General features: G+C 43.8%; 1 protein-coding gene across 2 annotated transcripts in view; it reads right to left on the bottom strand.

Annotated features, from left to right (window-relative positions):
* The window catches only part of THSD4 (thrombospondin type 1 domain containing 4), a 641,818-nt gene that overhangs the window by 514,496 nt on the left and 104,150 nt on the right, over positions 1-23,172 (bottom strand). For both annotated transcript variants that reach the window (XR_008446511.1, XM_054042518.1), the window contains exon 5: positions 10,010-10,442. Coding sequence is in view for 1 of the 2 variants with exons in the window: in XM_054042518.1 (XP_053898493.1) it covers positions 10,010-10,442 (433 nt within the window). In the remaining variant the exon portion in view is untranslated. The remainder of the gene's footprint in view (positions 1-10,009; positions 10,443-23,172) is intronic.

Below are 23,172 nucleotides of genomic sequence, written 5' to 3' on the forward strand. Positions count from 1 at the left end.
TTATGGCTGTGTTTAATATTAATGCAGCAAAATTCAGACAAAGCATCTTGTGTGAAAAGACAAAAGAGAATTTAAGACGCATTAAAATGCTTTAAAATATCTTCTAGGACATTTGTGTGTGCAGATAAATGACAGATATTCAAATTTACACACTAATATTAAACATACTGTCAGAGAAAAACAGTTCTCACTCTCTTTTTTGGATACATTCCTGACATATTTGTCAGTGTAACAACCTGACTTTAGGTAGTTGAAGTTTTGAACTGGAAATTTTATTTTAGTCGCTTTTCATCTTTAAAATATAGTACTAGCGGTTACCTTCAAACAATAACAAAGCTGTGCATCTAAATCATTTTATTGTGGAAAAAAATAAATTCAATTCAACTTGACAAGCGGCAGAATGATGACCTTTGAATCACCACCACAATTCAATTTTTAGTGCTAAAACTGTTACTTGGAACTGATGAGATGATCAGATGTTGCAAGCCGTTTTCCCCCTCCCCTTCCCTCTAACGTGACATATGAATTCCATTGACTTTAAGGTAACTTCCCAGACATTTCCAATTACTAAATCAAACCGACTGTACTTAGTTGGCCAAAAGCTCAGGAAACAATCTCTTTAATAATTTGATATGGATTTGGTGCCAGTTATAAAAATGTTAGTCATTCATCTATCACACTATTTCTAGACACAAATCAGGGTCTGAGTCTTCAGAGAAACAGATCCCCCGCCCCCATCCAACCTCAAACAGTGTACAGACATCCCTCAAACTTCAGAAGAGGGTTACACACCAACAGAGACAGATCCAGTGACAGAACCATATACTAGAACATATACCATAATGAACCTTCATGAAGAGATATTTGTAGTTTTGGGAGAATTTGATTTTTTTTTTAATAGTTTCAACAGGTACTATCAATGTTTATTTTAAAAAATTTTCTTCAATTTTTATCTATTTAAATTTTAACAGTTGCACAAAATTAAGCACAGTACCAGGGGTGAAAGTAAGTTAGGACACTTACTGGTACAGGCGGGCGGGGGCGGGGGGAGGGCGCTCCTGCCCCCAGAAGGGGCTTGGCCTTAGGCGGAAGGGGTGGGGTTCAGGGTCAGCATCCCCCAACCAGCCCTTCCAAGCCGCCTGGCCCGTGCTGCCCAGGGCTCCCGTGTTGATTAGGGTTACCATATTTCAGCAAGCAAAAAAGAGGATGGGAGGAGCCCAGCCCTAGCCCCGCCCCTGTCCTGCCCTAGCCCCGCCCCTGCCCCACCCACTTCCCACCCCCCTCAGAACCCTCAACCCTCCCCCCCGCTCCTTGTCCCCTGACTGCCCCCTCCTGAGACCCTCCCGCCAATCCTAACTGGCCACCTAGGACCCTACCCTCTACCTGTGCCCTGACTGCCCCAACCCTTATGCACACCCCCACCCCCAGACAGACCCCTGGGACTCCCACGCCCCAACCAACCACTCCCCACCCCCTGACAGCCCCCCCCCGAACTCCCGACCCATCTAAACCCCTCTGCTCCCTGTCCCATTGACTGCTCCGATCCCTCTCCCCACTCCTGCCCCCTGACAGCCCCCCCCCAGAACTCCCAACCCCCCCCTTGACCCCTGACTGCCCCCTCCTGGGACCCCTGCTCCTAACTGCCCTCCACAACCCCACCCCCTACCTAAGCCTCCCTATTCCTTATCCCCTAACTGCCCCCCAGGATCCTACCCCCTACCCGTACCCTGACTGCCCAAAACCTTATCCACACACCCCCCAGAAAGCCTCCCCCCAAACTCCCGACCCCCCTCCATCTCTTGACTGCCCCCTCCAAAACCTCCCTGCCCCTTCTCCGACCCCCTGGCTCCCTTGTCGTTGGCCTTCGGTTCGCCTAAAGGTCTCTCTGGGAGCTTGCTCAGGAACGGCCGGAGCCGTTCTCCCAGCACGCTGGGCAGCAGCAGGGGAGGAGCTCCAGACTGCCGGAGGCGAATGCAGGGAGGGAGGGAGGGAGTGAGCTATGCTGCAGGGGAGGCGGAGGGACTTTCTCTCGCTGTCGGAGCCCCATGTAAGTGGCACCATCCGGCTGCCCTGTTAGCTGCGCGTGCTCTGCATGGCGGGGGGGGGAGGGAAGTCCGGACATTAACAAATTCCCCCCGGACGCTATTTTTAGTTCAAAAATCCGGACATGTCCAGGGGAATCCGGACGAATGGTAACCCTAGTGTTGATTTAAGGGGCCCAGAGTCCCGGGCCCCTTTAAATTGCTGGCCCCAGGGCAACTGCTCGCTCCCTCCCCCCCCCGCCCATTGGAGGCTGCGGGGGAGGAGGGGACCAATGGGGCAGGGACATTAAAGCGCTGCAGGGCCCTTTGCGGCCGTACCGCTTTAACGTTGCTGCCCATCCCTCCCCCACTCCCCTTTGGCGGCCCTGCCGGTATGGACCTTACCGGCAGGGCTGCCGACAGGGGAGGCAAAAGGGGCGGGGACATTAAAGCACTGCCACAGCAGTGCTTTAATGTGGGCTGGGTATGGGGCGGGTGTGTTCTTATGGTACGGAGTACCGGCCTGTACCGGCTCACTTTCACCCCTGCACAGTACACATAAAGCCTTGCTGTCCACTCTGGCATTGCAACAGAGCAGAGTGACCCAGGGTAGATTGCAATGGGGATATTATTTTCAGAGCAACTTCAACTGCAATGGTAGCAAGAACAGCTGTGCACCAATGCAAGCATTTTTGAGTGCAGATGGGGTGTTTTATAGGCACACTGAGGTGCTGCAAAGGTGTTGCAACACCAAAATGTATTATCTATTGTAGATAAGCCCCAAGATGTTATTCCAGGAATCTTAGCTGCATGCAGGCTTTGCACTGCATAGTGAAGAAAAAAAGTTTCTGAAGAGTTACAGAATATTAGCATAATAAACTATCCTCTTGTTAGGATTTTGGAGATTCTGAGTATTATGTGCAAAATATATTCCTGGGACAAACTTATCTTGACAAAGCATGGATGATGTACAGGAGTGTTATGCATTATCTTCCTTGCTGATTCAATACAGTAAATGTACATGCTAACTCAAAGTAACCAGAAACCCCAAAAGATGTTAATTTTCACCACTTCACAAGAAAACAATTGACTTTTCTTGTATTGGTCTGGATGAAAACACTTCCTCAGCCACACACAGCACTCTCCGGCATCATAACGACTACTACTCTCTAAAAGGTCCCAATTACATTGTGTATGTAGCAAAATAAATGCAATGTGGATTATAGCCATGTACATTCAATGATCTGTAATTGAAAACTCCTGGATTTACAAAATGGTTGGAGAGCAGGAAGTCTGAAATGCCAATATGTGAATTTGATGAAGTACCTGAAACCCTTCCACCAAAAACAGAATGGATTCTGTACATTGAATTCAAACTGCTTCCAATATTGTGTGGATGCCAATGAAATATTTTCAGACATAGAATATGAACCAAATGTCTGACTTTCACAACAAGTCCCAAAAAGATTTAAACTATTTAAAGAGAATTCACAGAAGGAGAGTGTGGAAGGAGTGACTTGAGGAAAGACTAAAGGAGCTAAACATGTGTGTGAATTGGCTAATCTTATGTGAGGATATGGTAACTGTCTACCAGGTATAAACTCCAAGAAGAGACAAGGGAACCTTTGGCTGGTTCACGGAGGCTGTACCAAGGAGCGATGGGATGAAAGAGAAAAAAGGAAAACTTAGGGTGAATACCAAAAAGAATGTCTGGACTTTTAATAGGAGGGAGGGGTTTCAGGAGGAAAGGAATCTGATCTTGTTACATTTCACTGAGTTTTAAAGGGCAGATTTGTTTGAACTACATAATGTTGAAATTAAAAGTGACTATTTATAACAACTATTTAAAGTGGAAAACTGGAAGATTTTGCAAGGTTTGACAGCATGATCCTGATTTTAGCAGCTGCAACACGTAAGAGGAGGAGTAATAATAATGCCCACCTAAGGTATTATACCCATGGGGACTTGCGGTAAGCACACTCAGAGACACTTGCTACATCTGTACAAAATGTAGAACATGCATTTCACTCATGACACCTTGAGGAGAAAAATATTAAAAATATCTCTTTATAATTCTAAGCTGAGACAACATGCCATAAAATGCCTTAATGATAATTGTGGTGTTATTGCAGAATATCACTACAGGACAGAGTTAAGGTTGCTTGGTTCTCTTAATTAGTAATTTCTTATCATAATGTGTGAAATTAAGTGTAACCTTAACTCTGAATTTTCTGGGCATATAAATGCATATACTGGTTTTGGGACACCTATAACATCTTTATTTATCCTTCAGTTATTGATATGCACTCTGAACCTTTACATTAAAATGGAGGATGTTGATGGTGTATAGTTTTTTGGTTTTGTGTGTGCATGTGCACCTTGAAATATACTACACAATACCTAAAATATCTTTGGAGAAAACTGAAATCCTGTCATCTGGGTGCAGAAAGCCCTGGCTAAAGCATTAGAGGTTCTTCTACTAATTACTTTTCTCTGGCCTGGAGAACATAAATTTGCCTAGGATTGTAATAGGCATGCATACACTATGTGATTGTAAGCTCTTTGGTGTTGGTTCCATTATTTTGCTCTCTATTTGTGCAGTACCAACCACCATGGGATCGTAGACAATGCCTGGAGCTCCTAGGCACTATGGCAATAAAAATAATAATGTACAGTCCCTGGTGGAGAAGTATTTTTAATTTATTTTCTTAACACACTGGTAGTCCCCATCCCTCGACCTATGTTAGTGATAATTTTGTGTAATGGACATGCCTACATTTGGAGTTTATGGTCCTATTGGGGGTGGAGAGGGAAGTCAACACAAAACTGTCAAATGGCTAACTAAATTTGTTACATCCACAGTCTTGGGCCTTTCTTCATCTGTAATTATATTTGATGCTACAATATATTGTGATGACTGACTGACCATGAGCTGGTTTTATAGGATAGATCACTACTTGCTATGAAACAAGTTTAGGTTAGACAAAACACATTAAAGTGAAGGCTTCTGAACTGCAACCCGGCAAACATTTTCTCTAGTGTTTTAACTCAGCCAAGTCCCTGTTATTTAGTCAGACTCTAATGAGACTTGCCTAAGACATTGTGTTCTATGGAATATGGAAAAGAGATTCAAAACAGTGGGCCCAGTTTATCACTGGAGTAATCTCATTATAGCCACAGCTATAGAGTTACAACAGAAATTAATTTGGCCCAGTATCTTCAGTGAAAATACCCTAGAAGTCATTTTTTTAGGGTAACATCTACATGGAAGGGACAAATGATCAACTGATGTACAAACAGGAGAACGTTTAACGGTTATTCCCATAGCAATGGCTGGCATGTTACTTCTGCCACTAACACTAATGACCTTTGAGCTAATACTTTAAAAAATCCCACCCCAAACCTCAAAGAATCAAAGAAACCACAGTACAGCCTAAAGTAATGTAAACTTATAAGCTTTCCTGTACACCTAGAAATGTCGAACTGTTAAATGCACATACAATCCTACACTGTTCAAAAGGAAACTCCCAAACTAGAGTCAAAGCTAAATTCCTTGGGAAAAGATCATCTTAACCTCATTTTGAAATTATATCAAATACAGAGCCCACGCAACACTCAAAATGAGTAAAAACAAGGTACACAGATGTCCCAAACAAAAAGAGTTTTTAATAACAACGTTCTTGCTGACATACTTACATGCCTTCCCAGTCACTTTTTGTATCCCACAAATATTAATGAATACATCCTCACCGCACCCCTGTGTTGGTAGTGAACAAAGCAATTACAGAAAACAGAATTTCCACTCCACGGAAAATTGTACATTTCCAAAAAAATGTTTTTTCTGAATCAGAACAAAAAGCCTCAAATGCAAATTTCTGTAGAATGCAAATTTTTTTTTAAAATTCTGGGCAAGGAGCCAGCCAGCTCTCAATCTGGCTAGGCATCTGGGGAGCGAGGCAGCCTAGTGTCCCATGGCGGTGGGCAACATGGGAAGTCTGGAAGCCCAGCAGGCAGATCAGGAGACTGCTCAGCCATCATCTGGCTGACTGGCAGGAAACACACATGCAAGTGCTGAAGAGATGAAGCCATTTGTACAATGAGAAAATGAGTTTCGTGATCTGCAAAAACACTTGAACAAATAGAAGCTCTTCCCAGCCTCTCACTAACCAAAATCTATAAGCTTAACTTTTTATGAACCAAGCTGTCAGTCATGCAAAACGAGTTCAGCTATAAATGAAAGCACATTAAATGCACAATGATGAGGAAATGACCTAACAGGCCAAGGCAGATTGAGTAAATTTGTAATTAATTAACTACCCTTAGGAGAAACCAAACACCGGGATACTAGTTAATAGAATCTTTCCCCCTTGATAAATTATATTTACCTCTTGGAACATGCAAGAAAAAAGGAAAAGAAAAGAAAAGAAAAAAGAAGCTAGTGTTCTCTAGATGCCAGCAGCAGCTCTGGAACACGTCACTGAAGATAAATTAAATCAAAGTCCATGTATAAAAGTGGAGAGACAGGAAGAACAAGTAAATAAGGACAAACATTATCAGCTTTGCTTTGCTCTGGTCTGGCCTTGACTCCTATGATTGCTCCTACTTAATTATTGTTTATAACTATTAAATACCACATCCTAGGGGAAACTGATCCCTGATGGCAATTATAGCTTCCACTTGGTTCCTGAGAACTTCATCATCAGAATACAGGGCTATGTGCAGGGCTATGTGCCTGCAAGGACTTAAAATTCTAGCTGCATCACCTGCAATTTCTCTCTTATTAAAAAGATCGTTGAATAGTCATACCCATTTCTTTAGAATTTGATTACATTCAGAGGTGCAGGGAAATGATGGGGATATGCTCACATATTTGGCGTTTTTTGGGGAGAGGGGCGGGGTTGGTATCCTGTTGCTGTCCTATCCTTAAATGTAGCTTCAAAATTTAAAATTATTTACTGTGAATGCATATTCACTCTAGCTCCCCCACGAACACTGCAACATATTTAAGTTACACTGAACTGTATGTCCTGCCACCATCCAAAACTTCATCAGAGCTAACTTCTCCTTTCCTTCTCCATCAGTGCTAACATGTTCACTGTTCTCCCAAGCCCACATTTACAACTTTCTCTTCACCCCACTCCCTGGATGGCACCTCTTCCCAAGTTTCCTCTATAATGACCCTTCTTCATCATCCCCACTATTAGAACATTGGGTCCATGCCTTGATCGCTCCTCTTAGCTACTGTCATCTCCTCCTTTCTAACTCCCTCTCCAATCACCTTCAACTCTATCTGAAATATTTCTGCTGTAACCATCTTCCCCTCATGCCACTCAATCCACATCACCCACTTCATTGCTTTGCGTCATGATCTTAATATAATTCAAAACAGTAAAATCAAGATCTTTGCACTTGTTTTCATGGCTTTACTGTAAACATTTTCACCCCCACCTAATCTCTGCTCTGATTTTCCCTTATTCTCCAATACTCTAGTAACCCCATTGAATAGAAAACTGCTTTTCTTTTGAGTTTGGAAAGCCCCTTGCATATTGTGGGCATTATCAATAATAATAAGGATAGAAGTCTCCTCACAGTCCTCTCTTCCAACTTTGCCCTTCACCATCTTCGGAATAGTCTGTCTCACATCCATCTTGCAAACTCCTCTTCCAGATCCCTCATTACACCTCACTTCTTTAATGGAACCTTCCAACTCTGATCTCCATGACATCAGCCAATCTTCTTCATATATGGAGATATACCTATCTCATAGAGCTGGAAGGGACCCTGAAAGGTCATTGAGTCCAGCCCCCTGCCTTCACTAGCAAGACCAAGTACTGATTTTGCCCCAGATCCCTAGGTGACCCCCTCAAGGACTGAACTCACAACGCTGGGTTTAGCAGGCCAATGCTCAAACCACCGAGCTATCCCTCTCCCCCATTTCTTAGGTCTGAGCTGTTATCCACTGTGTCACATTTGTCAGCCTGGTTTTGATTCTAAGCTCCTCTGGGCTGGGACCATGTCTCGTGTGTCTGGCAGGGCTGTGTACAATACAGATTAATCCTTAACTATCCAATAACTTGACAAACGACAAACCAATCGTGCGTCCATCCCACATAACACTCCCACAAAAGGGACAGACAGAGACTTGGGAGGGTGCTGGTTATAGTGTTGACTAAACAGAAGTTTCCACAGAGAAGCCTGTAAAGAGACCATTCTTGAAAAACCCCTTCTGATGCTTTATGTGTAGTGATGAGGATGATGATTACGTTCCTTCCTGCCCTGATATGGCTGGGGCTGAAATAGAGGGAAGAACAAGGGGAAGCAGGATTCAGGGCTGAGAAAGTAAGGACCTACTACAAAGAAAAACAACTAGAAAGGATTTAGAAGCAGAACTTCTCATCACAGAAACTGGAGTCTTGGACACCAGTGTAACACAGGGTTTAGAAAGGGCTGTTACAAAAGCACATAGCAGAGGTACTGAACCAGTGCGATCAGGGTGTAGTGGTAAAAAAAAAAAAAAATTGGGTAAACTAATCTAAGCTAAACTCCATATTCCCCAAAGAGAAGTGATAAACTGTGTTTACCTGCTGTTACCCTCAATTACACGACTGACTGAGATGTATTACTACCCTACCTGTGCACCAGTGTGCAGATTCACCAGCCACGGCAGTTCAAATTAAAGCCCAAACACTCAAATTCCATTCCATGTCCTTTTCCCCAATGCAAGTTTATTAATTAACAGAAAATGCAAAAAAGGTTCAAAATAATACAACACCCTTGGTAACAGAGACTCTTCCTGCTGTCTCTGGCTGCCACAACTGGGAAGGGGGAACGCATGTTTCTCCTCTGGTAACTTTTTCCTGCCTACTGATGGGGAAACATACAGCAAAGCATCCTTGACATTGGGTCTCTCCTGCCCCCACCTAAGAGACAGGAAGTGTCCATCTGGCTTCCTGAAGGTCACATGCTTGTCCCTAGTCATGTGCCCCATGACTACATTTCCCAGTTTTAAAAGGCCCAAAGGCTATAAAGGCAGATTAGGACTCACATATGCACCCTAAGGCCCAATTCTCTGTTAAATCAACATACAACAGCACTAATACTTTAGAAAAAAACCATTATTAATATCCAAATAGCATGGCTCTTGAAGTCAACAATGTTAATTCACTAGAGACTGGAAAGGAGAAGGCCTCTTGTTTTAGGTTAAACGCTGATAAAACCCAGCCAAGGCAAACATTGGAGAAAGACGTTTTAAGAAATTTTCAAGAAAAACAGCCAAAAATTACAGCTCTTACAAAGTTGAAATTTGTTTGTGGAGCAGAAGAGCAGACCCTGAGAGGTCTCATACAACTAACTGGGAGGTCATCCCAGAACATAGAGTAGCACCAAAGCCAAATATTTTAAAACAGCTTTAAGAAAAATGTTATTTAAAAAAAATTCTAATACAATAGATTTTTACACACAATTTACCCTAAAAATAGGCACCTAAAATCAGAAACCTTAGTTTGGGGTATATGAATTCCCAAATGTGGCAAAAAGGAAGGTCTGTCACAAAAAGACCATGTGGTCTTGTGGGTAGAGTGTGGGACTGGGGACTGGGAAACCTGACTACCAATCCCATCCTATTCTCTGCCTACTCCTGTCTGTGAAGCAAAGTCAGTGCCTCAGTTTCCCCATCTATCTAACAGGAATCATACTTATACCACCGGTGTGTGAGATTTAACAACCATTTGATACCCCTGGGATGGATGCTGCAATGCAAATGATAGATTATATAGCAACTATGGACATCCCCCCAAGCCACGCTTCTTTTAAATCAACATACAGTGGGTTCTTTTATTCCATGACTAACTAACAGAATGAAGGGATTTCTTTTCCATAGTTAATAAGATCAATATATATCTCTTTTGATTTTAAGCCACAGGAAGAATAGAAATCCAGCATGCTCAGGGAGCTGTCTTTAAAACTGAGAGAGAAAAGAATGGACTTACATTTGTGTTGCAGAGTTTGTACTGCTTGTAGGCTCCAATGCACACAATAGCTCCAGCCCTTGGAGAGTGAGGTTGACCTTGGAAGGGCTGGCGGGATGCAGAGCCATGGTGGGTTGAGTCAGTCCCATGAAACAAACTTTGAGATGCAGGAAAGGCCTGTGAATGGGTTGAAGCCTGCTGATAAATTGAGGGCCCCAACACCTGAGGTCCACGTTCTTCTTGGTAAAGATTCCCATGTTGAACTGAAGGGTTAGATGGATAATTGTGTGTGTTCCCAAGACCCTGATTCTGCTCATACGCTTGGTTCCTTGTTGACTGTCGCTGCCGCCGTGTTTTTTGAGGCAGTTGCCCAGTGTCAGTTTGCAGTGGTAATATATATGGCACTTTTCCATATCCATATTTCCCTGGGCCTATGGGACTTTGGTTTCTGTTTCTAAAGGAAGATAAAATAAAACAGTTACTGCACTGATAAATGTATGAACATTAAAATACGCATATGAACTTTATCTACAGCCAACAAACTAGACAAAAACAGGTGAACCAAAAGCTTTCGTTTATTTTTAACAACATATGTACAAAGCTCTGGTCTCATTTTGTATATTGGACATCTACACAGCCTGCAGAAGTGAGCCTCCCAGCCTAGGTCAACTGATTTGGGCTAGCGGGGATCACGCTAAAAACTGCTGTGTAGACAGTGCTTTGGAGTTGTGGCTTGGGCTGGATCTCAGGATCTGAAATCTAGGGTGGTGTTTGGGCTTCAGAGTCTGAGCTCCCGTGCAAGACTCAACTTCAAAGTGCTATCTACACTAGGGTTACCATATCTCATAAATAAAAAAAGAGGACCCTCCACGGGCCCTGGTCCCGCCCATTTTCCCACCCCCAGCCCCGCCCCAACTCCGCCCCTTCCCTGTCCTAACTCCGCCCCCTCCTCCCTCCCACTCCCAGCCATGCGGAAAGGGCTGCCCGAGCGCTACCGGCTTCACGGTTTGCCGGGCAGCCCCCAGACCCTGCGCTCCCGGCCGGCGCTTCCCCAGCGCAGCTGGAGCCCGGGAGGGGAAGCGCCCAGCCCGGGGTGCAGGGTCTGGAGGCTGCCCGGCAAACCAGCCGCCGAGGCTCTGCTCCTCTCCTGACTCTTCAGCTCTGTTTAAGAGCCGAGCTGCCCGAGCGCTACCGGCTTCGGGCAGCCCCCATGCCTCCGGACCCTGCGCCGCCGGAGCCCGGGAGGGGAAGTGCCCGGCCGGTGGCTGGGGTCCGGAGGCAAGGGGGATGCCTGAAGCCCATAGCGCTCGGGCAGCTCGGCTCTTAAACAGAGACGAAGAGTCAGGGGAGGAGCAGAGCCGCCATTTTCCCGGACATGTTTGAGTGCCGAAAAGCCGGACATGTCCGGGAAAAAGGGGACGTATGGTAACCCTAATCTACACAGCAATTTTTAGAATGAGCCCTGCTAGCCCGAGTCTATTGACCCAGACTGGGAGGCACACTTCTGCAGGCTGTGAAGACAAACCCTCAGAGAGTGCAACAACTCCTGCTTCCTCTTTGGCTATAAGCAGTCTTGTGGTAAGTCACTGAGTATATGCCAACAGAGGTAAAGACTGAGGTCTGAAGCAATGTCAGTCAATCAAACTGCACACCTAAATTGAGTGTCCTGATTGGCCGCAGTGTAGTTCAGTTTTAACTATATTTCACCATTGCAAACCCATGCAAATCTCTGGCTCAGAGATGAACAGGCTTATGTAACTCTAACTTTCTACTTCAACATGGTCCAGTTCATGGTTAACTTAATCTTCACCTTTGACCTGTTGTAGGATCCATTGGAACTGAACATTTATTTTAAGTATGTAATGACAAGTTAAGCAGAAGTCACATACACACACACACACACACACACACACACACACACATATCCCACACTTAGAATGTCACATTATATGACTTTACTGCAGTATATATGTTAATCCCGGTATTCTATACCACTATAGGCAGCGGCTATTTTTTTTTTTCCTTGTCACCCACTGTAACTCAAAGTCACTTCAGGCCTCTTTGTTTTTTTTATGCTGCAGTCCTGGAGAGCTAGAGCTGATGCAATAGTTTTCTTCCAACTGTACAGCAAATGCTTATCTCTTGATGAAGTTGTCCATGAATAGCCTCTCCACAGGTCAGTGAGGAATACATTTTTCAAAGAAGGAAACCTCTCTCCTGTCTGTAAAATTTATTCACCTGTTTTATTACATATTATATATAAATTTGGATTACAATGAAAATGACGTTATATTTTTAACATACATTTTCTAAGAAACTGGAAGTTACAGATGTCAGGCATTAGTCCCCAAATCAAAGACTCTCTGGATTCATTTTGCCTTGTGTTTATTTCTTCCTATCTCTTTTTTATTGTCTCCTAAGACTCTTGTTACATACAAATCTTGGAAGTAATTTACTTTACATTCTAACTTTAGTGGCCATATGGAGTTTTAATCCGTCTTCATGCCTCAAGGATGTGTGAACTAGAGTGTTGATTTACCCAGCCAGATAAGGGACTAGCACTCAAGTTGTTTATGTGAGTTAATCTGCTCTGTGAGACTGATGGTCATTGTTGAGGCAAGGTTTCTTTCTCTACCTTAACATACTGAAATATTATGGGTTTGTAAAGTTAAGGGGGGAGGAATGGAAAGAAGGGTAATTACTAAGATGACAAATCAGGAGGACACAGGAGTGTGCATCAGAAAGGGACAAACCAATTCAGAAGTTCAAATAAAGCAAGACCCTTACTTCTCATTTTCACATCCCTCCTCACTTCCCAATTCTGAGCAAAACCAAAAAAACAGGAACAACCAGTAAATGTGGTTACATGATATTTAACAATAGATTCCCCCCAAACAAAGAAGACGGGTGTGTGCAGGGGTGAAAGTATGGGTGGCAGCAACAGCTGGATCCCTGGGTCCTCTAAATCGCTGCTGGAGCTCTGGGCGGCATGGGCCAGGCAGCCTGGAACAGCTGGCTGGGGGACGTTGACCCCCAGCCCCACCCCTTCTGCCCAAGGCCCCATCCCTTCCGGGAGAGGGGGGGTGGAGCCGGCCCCAGTACCGGTAAGTTTTCAATTTTACTTTTACCCCTGGGTGTGTGTTAGATCTGGTCAAGCTCCAATAGCTGCATACTCGCCAGACTGCTGTGAGGGGCTCTAAATGCTGAATCCCACCTGCCCTTAGTTTGCTGAGGCTGGGCACTATTTCAGCACTGTCCCTCGCTTTGGGCCAGTAGGTGCGCACTCCAGGTGCAGACCATATGTATGATAACCCTCTTGGCCCTGGGGACTCTGTGGTCAAATTACACAGGCCTTGAAACTAGTACTGTTTTTCCCATGCCTCCCCAGCTGCTCTTGCACATTCCTCAGAATGCTACCAAATGTGTGAGCCTTCTGGTTTCTAGTTTAACTCTACAAGGGCATGAGATAGTTTGAAGCCAGCACACGCAGACTTTACACAGGATTCTAAAACATCATACCTCCTCATTTAGGAAGCATGAGAATTATACAGCTCTATATAAAGTTATAAACACCTACATTCATTTTTCTGCCTCAGGTTCCTCACCACTCCGGAAAGTTCTTTAGGCTTGGAGAGAGCCCTCTGAGTGTCCAGGTTCCTTTCCTTGCAGCTCATTGGTTTCCCTTCAGAATCATAAAGCCATTTGAGCTCACTTAGTCTTCTCTAACTGCAGTTGAACAGGACCTTTCCAACCCACAGATTCCTGTTCCTGTCTCAGTCTCAGTGAGTCTCTCAAGTGAATATGTTCCATCAACAACACCTGGTTCCTTTGTTCTGCTGCTGGGAATCTTCCACTCTCCACTTCTCGCTCCTGTTGACCAGTTAGAGGAACTAGCTTCTCCCAACCTCAACAAACCTTCTTAGCATGCCCATATTCAGTCAGAGCAGTGGTTCTCAACCTGCGGCCCAACCAGCACACAGCTGCAGCCCATGTGACATCCTCAGGACCATACAGGTAATATTGGATGCAGCCCACAATGGTAAATAGGTTGAGAACTACTGAGTTAGAGCATAGTTCATTAAGGTTAACTACTCTCCATTGTCCCTGTTCCCCAAGTTGTTACAGGGAGCATAGCCACCCAGCACACTCAGAAAATCCAGGGTGGGGGGCAATAGCTTGAAGAAACAGCACATGTATAAAAGACCACCACTCCCTCTGAAGATAGCAATGGTAAGAAGAGAATCCTTGGAGCTTGGGAAGAGGAGATGACTGACAGTAGCAGTTATGGCTGTGTGAATTGCACCAGCCCAGATCCGATGAACTTTCAGCCACTCGGACAGATGTTCATAGGTATACGAGAAACCCAAACCCAGCCTGATTTGGTGTATTAGTCTAGCATAGCTCTTTTGGCAAGGGGCCAGATTTTGCCTTCACACACAATTGCAATTCCCAGTGCATCACTAGGAGATGTTTGCATATATCTGAGGGCAGGATTTGGCCCAGCGTTTGAAAATAATTTACCATGCCAAGCTGTACTGACATAAGATAATTATCCATTTCAGAGGCTTGCACCCAATCATGTTAAATGTTCTGACACATAGCAAAGAGGGATGAATGTTTCTATAGAAATTCCTCATAACTCCCATTAAAACAGGCATTCACAGTCATATTTACACCTTTTAAAGTACATATTGTAAGCCTCTCCTGGTAAAATGACTTGCTACACTCAGTACAGAACAGCTTTTATGTATAGGAGGATTCATTTAGGTATTAAAAGTAAAAGCTGGAATGTTAAGCATGAGATTGATTGCAGGATTGAACTCAAGTAGATTTGAGGAGTGTATCACTGGCATTAAGTCAAGGATGATCTTTTCCATGATCAGGGTTGCTTTGTTTAAAAAAAAAAAAATCTTGTAGCTAATTTAACTATATAAAAGACAGTTAAAATACAACAGGAGAGAAAACCCCATCTAACATGCATCTGAAAGCTCAAACTGCTTTTGAAAAGATGAAACAACTCAGGTAATAAGGAGAGAGCCATGGGAAGGTCACTAAAGCATCCTCTGATTTTATTCCAGCTCCTTCCCTTACAATTACAGCATCTTTACAATGGTATTTCTCTGTTGTGTAAATTCAGGGCTCTTTTGCACATGCTTTTTTGGATCTCAGAGCACACTTGGTTATCAGTTTACCTCTTACATGAATTTCCTCAAAGGCACTCCCATCCTCATCTGGGTCCAACAGTGGATTTAGCACTTGGAGAACAGCCACAATTTTATTGTACTAGTCATAAGTTAATTTTGTCAATCTTTTATCGTAAAATGTGTGCAGTCCAGTGCTGGTCTCAAGTAACTGTTAGAGCTGTCCAGAGGATGATCCTTCCTTTTGGGAGCAAATTTTGAGGTTTCAGAATTTGTTTTTGTTCTGCAGTGGTTGGAAGGAGGAAAGAGAAAGAAAGACTGATACTCACATTCTTTAGTCTGATGGTCAAGCCAGCAGCCACGGATATAGGAGACCCAGGTTCAAGTCCCTGCTCTACCTGATTTAGCAGAATTTTCATCCCAGATCATTCAGGCAAGCAGGGTTTTGAACCTGGGGGTCTCTCATCCCAAGCCTAGTGGTTAGGGCACTGGCCATCAAGTGAGAAAGTTAGCCCTTTTCTATACTTAAAAGAATTTTCAGATGGAGTATCAGTATAGCTCTGCTAGTGGAGATGCAGATTATAGCAGCAAAAGAGATCCCTGAATGGAATAAACTACACCAACAAAAGGATTTTTTGCTGATATAACTGCATCTACACTACAGCTTTTATTATCATAGCTATGAAGGATTTTTTTTGTTTTTGTTTTTGTTTTATTTTTTAAAACACTCCTTGCTAACATAACTATGCCAGTAAAACTTTCTAGTGTAGACTAGGTCCCACTTATTTAACTGTTTCTAATAAGCATTTAATATTAATCAACGATTTTCTGCAGTGTTTTGGATAGACACAGACACCAAACACCAGTTCAAGAGTCAGAAACATACAACAAACCCCAGAAAAATAGGTACCCATTGCTTAAGGATTATAAAGCTTGTGCATTTTATCTATCTATTTGCAGGCCAACTGTGGTAATACTGTTGAGTTGTTATAAGTGCTGATTATCCTGCTATTTTTAGTCTCAAATAAACCCTTAACAGTAAAATCTTGCCCTTGTGGTACAATCCTTTGCAAGGGCAAGAGTTCAGTGCCCTTCACAATCAGTGTTGAGAATACATCTAATATGCACAACTGAATATGGGAAGAAAGTGCCATCAGGAATACAGTTCTCATCAACAGACAAATTGCTGCTTAACAGAAAACATATGTTTAAAGACAAGTGCCATCAAGTGTTTCATGCCAGACAATAGCCATCAAACATCCCTTATCACTGTGCTTTAAACAAATGGAGGCATTATCTACTTGTTTAATTTAAATCTGGCAATATCCTTCCTGCAGGACAATTTGCCCAACAGGAGTATTCAGACAAATCTAGTCAGTGCCCATGGTAGCCTAAATGACTGACACATTAAAACTTAATGCAAACTATAGGTACCATTTACATTCATAGATGAGTGACAGAAGACAAATTTGACAAATCAGTTTCAGTGTTCTTAGTTTTAGGATTACAGTAAGTATTAAAATTACTATGTATTTTAAAATATAGAGTACTACATTGATCGACTTGATAATTCAGTAAAGTTCATAGGGGTAAAACAACAGAGCAAGCAACGAGCAAAAGCAAAATCTATTTTAGTTACCACCATTACTGAAGTATCTGAGCAGTGCACAATCTTTAATGTGTAACACCTGTGTAAGGTAGGGAAGGACTATTATCCCCATTTTACAGATGGGGAACTGAGGCATATAAAGACTAAGTGACTTGCCCACAGTCACACATTGTGGAGCAGAGTCTTCCAGGGTAGCCCCCGAACCACTGGACCATTCTTCCTCTGATGTTGGGGTAAATCATGGTAGCTCCATTGACTCGCTACAATCACAATCCTAAGTATTTGGCTCTAAAGTTAAACTGATCTATAGGTGTAGCAAGGCAACTCCCCTTGTTTTCAATTATTTACCTAGAACCATAGACATGCATGGCCATTTATAGACAAAAAATGCATGGTCCTTTCCTCACAGAGCTTTGATCTAGGTCGGGAACAGTGCTGTCAGACTCAAGTGTTCTTGAGTTTTGTTAAGTAATGAAGTTGTGTATTGAATTGAGGGATTGTTGTTTACATTGAAAACAAGTATTCTTTGAACTGAATCATTTATTGAGAAAAAAACTTTAAATGAAATGCATCAGTAACGCTTCTCCCTCCCCACTCCCATCTGTTCCTTTGGTTGCTCCCTCCAGAGACTCCCCCAAACCTCAGTACTGTCTTCATTTTCCTCAGCTTCTTCCCTTTCTCCTTTCATTTCTCTTACAGTTTCCTGGACATATCCTACCTGGCTTGCTTAAACTTGAAGTGTACTGATTTCTCACTCTCTCTCATATGCATGAGCTAGGGAATATATTTTCCATTAACACTGTAGCTGTTTATTCCATTCATCATCACTACTTGGTTACCATTTCTATCACAGTAAATGACAAAATATAGGAGCTGGACAGTGGCAAACATCCATTAGTGATACAATGACAGATTTGTTGTACTGCGGTCAAAATATTTTCTTGGCAAGATTCCACAGAAACTTCTAATTTCCCCCACTTTCAGTTCATAACCTTTCATCCTATTTTTCAGAGGTTTCTGTTCCTGAAACATTACCATAAGTGTAACATCCCTAAGTTGCTAGGCCATCATGAAGGAGGAGGAAAAACTGAAGGGGGAGTACCAGACTCAGTAGTGCCTTTCCTGGATCTTCTCATTTCCAGTCACAAAATAATACTCCATGAGCTCAGGGGAGGCCTGGTGGTACAGCCATGGGGCAATTCAATTCAGATTGGCAGCTATTCGGAACAGGCAATGCATGCTCCCCACTAAGAATTCAAACAGACCCCAATGCAAAAAGATGTGATTGATAGTTGAGTGAATTTGTAGCTTGACAATAGTGGTAGCATCCTATTTACTAAAGGCTTCTTCAGAGATCAGCTTCGCAAAAGCACTGGGCTTCATTGACTCCCCGATCACAACTTCTCTAAATACTCACAAGTTCCCATGGGGGTGGGAGGGAAGAGTATGGGGTGAGCTGGGCTGACTTCCCAATCAGTGATAATGATACAACCATATAAATCTCACGGGTGGTGTCAGCAGAGCCTCAGTAATAGCACTGCCAAGAATAACTTGCTGATTATGGCAGGTACATGTAGGACTTGTGTTCGATAGAACAAAGGAAGTGTCTTAAGTAATTACATTTAAATTAATGATAAACTTAACTGTCTTTGTGGGGGGTGGGGTGGGGAAGATGGAAAGGGTCCAGAGAAGAACAACATAAATGGAAACGAAAGCAAATAACTTTCTGAGACTGGCCCAGTCTCCCCACCACAAAGTCATATCAATCCCCAACCAGTTTATGTTCCTCACCTGAGAGTATGTACAGACCTATCTACATGAGGAAACTGTGGTTCCTGAAATGTGCTGTCCATGGTTTAGTCCTGTGTAGACTTGCAATTAATCTATTTTCAGTGCCGGTTTTACCCACGCCTGCTACTGACACCTATTGTCAGCAATAGCTACATTTCCTTAGGTAGGCAAGGCTCAAGGGGAATGAGAGTAGGAAAGAGATTTGAAACAGCGCAGGTGCATAGCCTAGAATTTACCAGGTTTCCAAACTGCTGCTCTGATGTGCCTTTAGTTCATACAGACATGTGCCGTTCCAATGCAGTTCAGAGCAATACATGCACACCAACCATATGGTAACTTGATCCTACAAGCTGCTGAGCACTCGGGCCTCAATCCAGCAAAGCACTTAGGCACATGCTTGGCTATTGACTTCAATGGGACTATTCAGACTATTAAAGGTGCTTAAAGTTAAGTATATGCTTAAGTGCTCTGCTGGATTGAGGCCAGAGTGCTCAGTACCTTACAGGATTAAGCTACTATTTCAGTTTTCTAACTTCACACTTAAATGAACATTAAGATACTAAATCTGATCAAACACTGACCTGAGGCACCTATAAGCCACTGGCATCGTCAATGCAGGGTACAGACGGTCCACGGACTTACGACACAATTGATTCCTTACAATTGCGTCGTAAGTCGGAACTCGGAACTGCAATCATTGCAGTACTGAGCGTCATAAACTTGAAACCTGTAGTTGTAAGTCAAATCAGGATGTCAATGTAGAAGCGATGTAAGTGCTGTTTGTCATAATTTGAACGTTGTAAAGTCGAGGACTGCCTGTATTCCTGACCACTCAGTGCATTACTAGTGACACTTTCCACAGTTTAAGACAACATTGTGCAACGTCTTCAGCAACTGACTAGCCAGGATGTGCTATTTACAATCATTTCCCAGGAAGACGCATTGTGTTTTCAGAACTATGTCTAAAATTCAGTTCAAGCACAAAGTCCAAGTAAAAAGAAAATACTTTTAAAGTCTAGCTGAGGCCCAAACAGTATTGCATTCCAAAGCTGGAATTAGTTTTAGTTTATCACATCTTGGAAATGAGACCCAGGAGCTAAATGAAACATTAGTGTTTGAATTCAGACTTAGATTGCAAATAAATCTTCAATCCCAAATCAGATGTTTTTTTCCCCATCTGATGACAGTATAACACACAATTCAGGAAGAACATTAAAAGTGTTTGATACAAACTGAGGAAAAAATTATTCTGAGTTTGTTTTCGACTTCCATTAGGGTAAACGAATCTCCACTCTCATACTATATTGCTTAATAAAAAGACAATAAAAATGATCAGCAAGGACTTATAGTGCAATATATACACAACTCAGTACCAGAAGCCTTCTTTAATATCAGAGTAATTCCATTTCTAAACCTTCTGTAATACATGGATATTTTAATGCACCACTAGACTCCGATAGCTTGTAAAATACCTTTTTGCTAGAAAAATGCAATCTAGGGTTTCCTACTTTTAAATAAAATTGTATTACTATGCCATTAAAGTTTATTATCTTTTCTTTATCTTAAGGTAACTTCTTATGCTTAAAAAATGCAGTTTTTGTTTTAAAAACGTGTGTGTGTGTGAGAGAGAGAGAGAGAGAGAGAGAGAATGTTTTATTTTGTTTATAATGGACAAATGCCTTGACTGTTTTCTGATTACATGAATAGTCCCCTGCTTTGGCTTTTGTGGAATGGAAATGTTGTCACTGAGAAAGAGAGCTTTGCCCCAAGTATTATTGAAACAGGGGAAAAAAACCTCAGCCTCATCACAGAGGGCCCAGTTGTACAAGTCATCCAGGCCTGAATCCACAAAGGGACTTGGCCTTGTGACAATGAGCATTGCATACTGCTTATAAGTTAGGTATCCAGAAAAAGCACAGGAACATCACTGTGATCCACAAAGCCTGAGTGAGGCATAGGGTTGCCAACTTTCTAATTGCACAAAACCAAACACCCCTGCCTGTGCCCCGCCCTTTCTCTGAGGCCCTGCCTCTGCTCGCTCCATCCCTCCTCCTTCCATCACTCACTCTCTCCCACTCTCACTCACTTTCACTGGGTTGGGGTACGGATGCGGGAGGGGGAAGAGTATTCCGGCTGAGGGTGCGGGCTTTGGGCTGGAGCCAGGGATGAAGGGTTTGGAGTGCGGGGAGCACTCTGGGCTGGGATAGGGAGTTAGAGTGAAGGGCGGGGTATGGGCTCTGGTCTGGGGGTGTGGGTTCCAGGTGGGGCCGGAAATGAGGGGTTCAGGGTGTGGAAGAGGGCTTCAGGCTGGGGCATGGAGTTAGAGTCCAGGGGGAGAAGGATTTGGGGGAGAGGGGATGAGGGGTTTGGGGTGCAGGAGGGGCCTCAGGGGCCTCAGGTCAGGGTGTCGGGAGAGTGTGGGGTTTGGGAAGGAGTTTGGGTGCAGGAGGGGGCTCCAGGATGGGGCCAAGGGGTTCAGAGTGCAGGAGGTGGTGCGGGCCCTGGGGTGGGGCTGAGGGGTTTGGGATGACGGAGGGGGTTCTGGGCTGGGACAGGAGGTTGGGGGTGCAGAGGGAGGGTGTTTGGGTGTAGGAGGGGACTTCAGGCTGGGGCAGAGGTGCGGGAGGGGGCTCAGGGTGTGGGGTCCTGATGGCGCTTACCGCAGCTCCCATTGGTCATGGTTCCCAGCCAATGGGAGCTACAGAGCCAGCACCAGGGACAGGGGCAGTGCGCAGAGTCTCCCTGACCACCCATGCGCCTAGGGGCTGCCGGGACATGGTGGTCACTCCTGGCAGCCACGCGGAGCTACGGCAGGCAGGGAGCCTGCCTTAGACCCACTGCACCGCTAACTGGACTTTTAACCGCCCCCTCGGCAGTGCTCACCGGAGCCGCCAGGGTCCCTTTTCGACTGGGCGTTCTGGTCAAACACTAGACGCCTGCGCTATAGGGAGAGAGAGAAGCCTAAGCCAGTAATCCACAAAAGCCAGCAACTAGACATGGAGCCACCTCAGCTAGCCAATGGAAGATGCTGATAAGAGGAGTGTGCCCTCTCATGAAGAAACGTGTCCAAGTGTGGGCTGCAGGGAGGCACCCAGCTTTGATAGTGATCCACAACTGGGAACTCCTGTCTTGGAATCAGGTAGCTTAGATGCCGAAGTCATTCCTTTTGAGTACGAGTTAGATACCAGCTTCACTCCACATGAAATGGGAGTGGAGAGTGGGAGGAGGGAGGATACCACTGCCCACCTGATAACTTCAGCCTAATGATTAGCACACTCACCTAGGATGTGGGAGACTCAGGCCTGGTTCCCCACTCCACATGATGGGGAGAAAGAATTTGAACAGGGCTCTTGCACTTCTCTGGAAAGTGTTCTCACCACTGAGCTATAGGATATTCAGATGTGGGGCTTTGTCAGTCTGTCCTATTGAAGCTGTTCCACTTGGGATATATATGTAAAGAAACATTGGGACAGAAAGTGTGTGAGAATGACTGTGTAACTGCGTGATTAGGGCACCCACCTGGAAGGTAGGAACTTAAATGTCTAGGGAACTTTTACATCAAAGCTAGGTGCCTACAGGTAGGCAGTAGCAGAGCAGGAGTTTTGTTGATAGTAGTGGCATATAAAATTGGTACTTAGGGATGAAAGTACCTTTGTGGATCTGGGTCCAAGCACCTCCAAATCCCATTGCAGAATCAGGTTCCGAAACAATAAGTGACCATTCCAACACACATGCAGGGCTTTGCAGGATTGGGCCTCAAATTTCCTGCTAATTAGAAGTGATTATTTTTCTAATGCTGTTTGGAATAAAGTCATCTCAATGGAGTTACAACCGATATGAGCATGCCCTACTGTCTTTTGCAAGCTGTAATACAGTACAGTTTTATTCAGTTTCAGAAAGAGAGAGAGTTGAAATGTTGATTACTATTTAAGGGAGAAAAAGCTGAAGTTACAGAAGGTGATGGTCATAAAATAGTATGATAAGCAATAAAAAAAATTATTAGAAGCTTGAAATGTGCTGGCAGAGGAAAGAGACAAAGATCAGGCAATAAAAGCCATTTTATTTGAAACTGCACCATACATACTGCAGGAGGGAGCAAGGGGCACATGTGGCCTAGACCTTGCAGGGCCTTTGATTGTTACAAGAGTATTTGAAGTAGTCACTGGCAGTGCTGCAGCAAGCAGTGTAAATGAACAAAGAAAAGCTGGCTATGCCTCATTTGAAAGGTTTTCCTGGAAACTTAACTATTTACTCCTTCTGGGAGTCTCACTGACCCGTGAATTATAATGCAGCTACCCACTTGAAGCAAAAGGCAGTAATGCAATCAGGGCTGCAAGAGGGAACCGCCGCTGAATTGCTGCCGAAGAGCCCGACATGTCGCCCCTTCCCCTTGGCCACCCCAAGCACCTGCTTGCTGAGCTAGTGCTTGGAGCCAGCCCTGAATGCAATAGTAACTGTCGTAGAAAGAGAAGAGGAGTAGATAACTAAAAGGCGTAATTGACATGCACTACATTTATCGCTCTTATTAACAGACATCCCATCTGACGTGTACATTTAATTAAAAAATGGTTTTCAGTTGCTTTTTTTTTTTTTTGATGAGGGTAAGGGAGAGGATTATTTTTAAACACATTTATTCTTGAAAT

This window comes from Malaclemys terrapin, chromosome 10 (genome assembly GCF_027887155.1).
Source record: "Malaclemys terrapin pileata isolate rMalTer1 chromosome 10, rMalTer1.hap1, whole genome shotgun sequence".
Classification (NCBI taxonomy): Eukaryota; Metazoa; Chordata; order Testudines; family Emydidae; genus Malaclemys; species Malaclemys terrapin.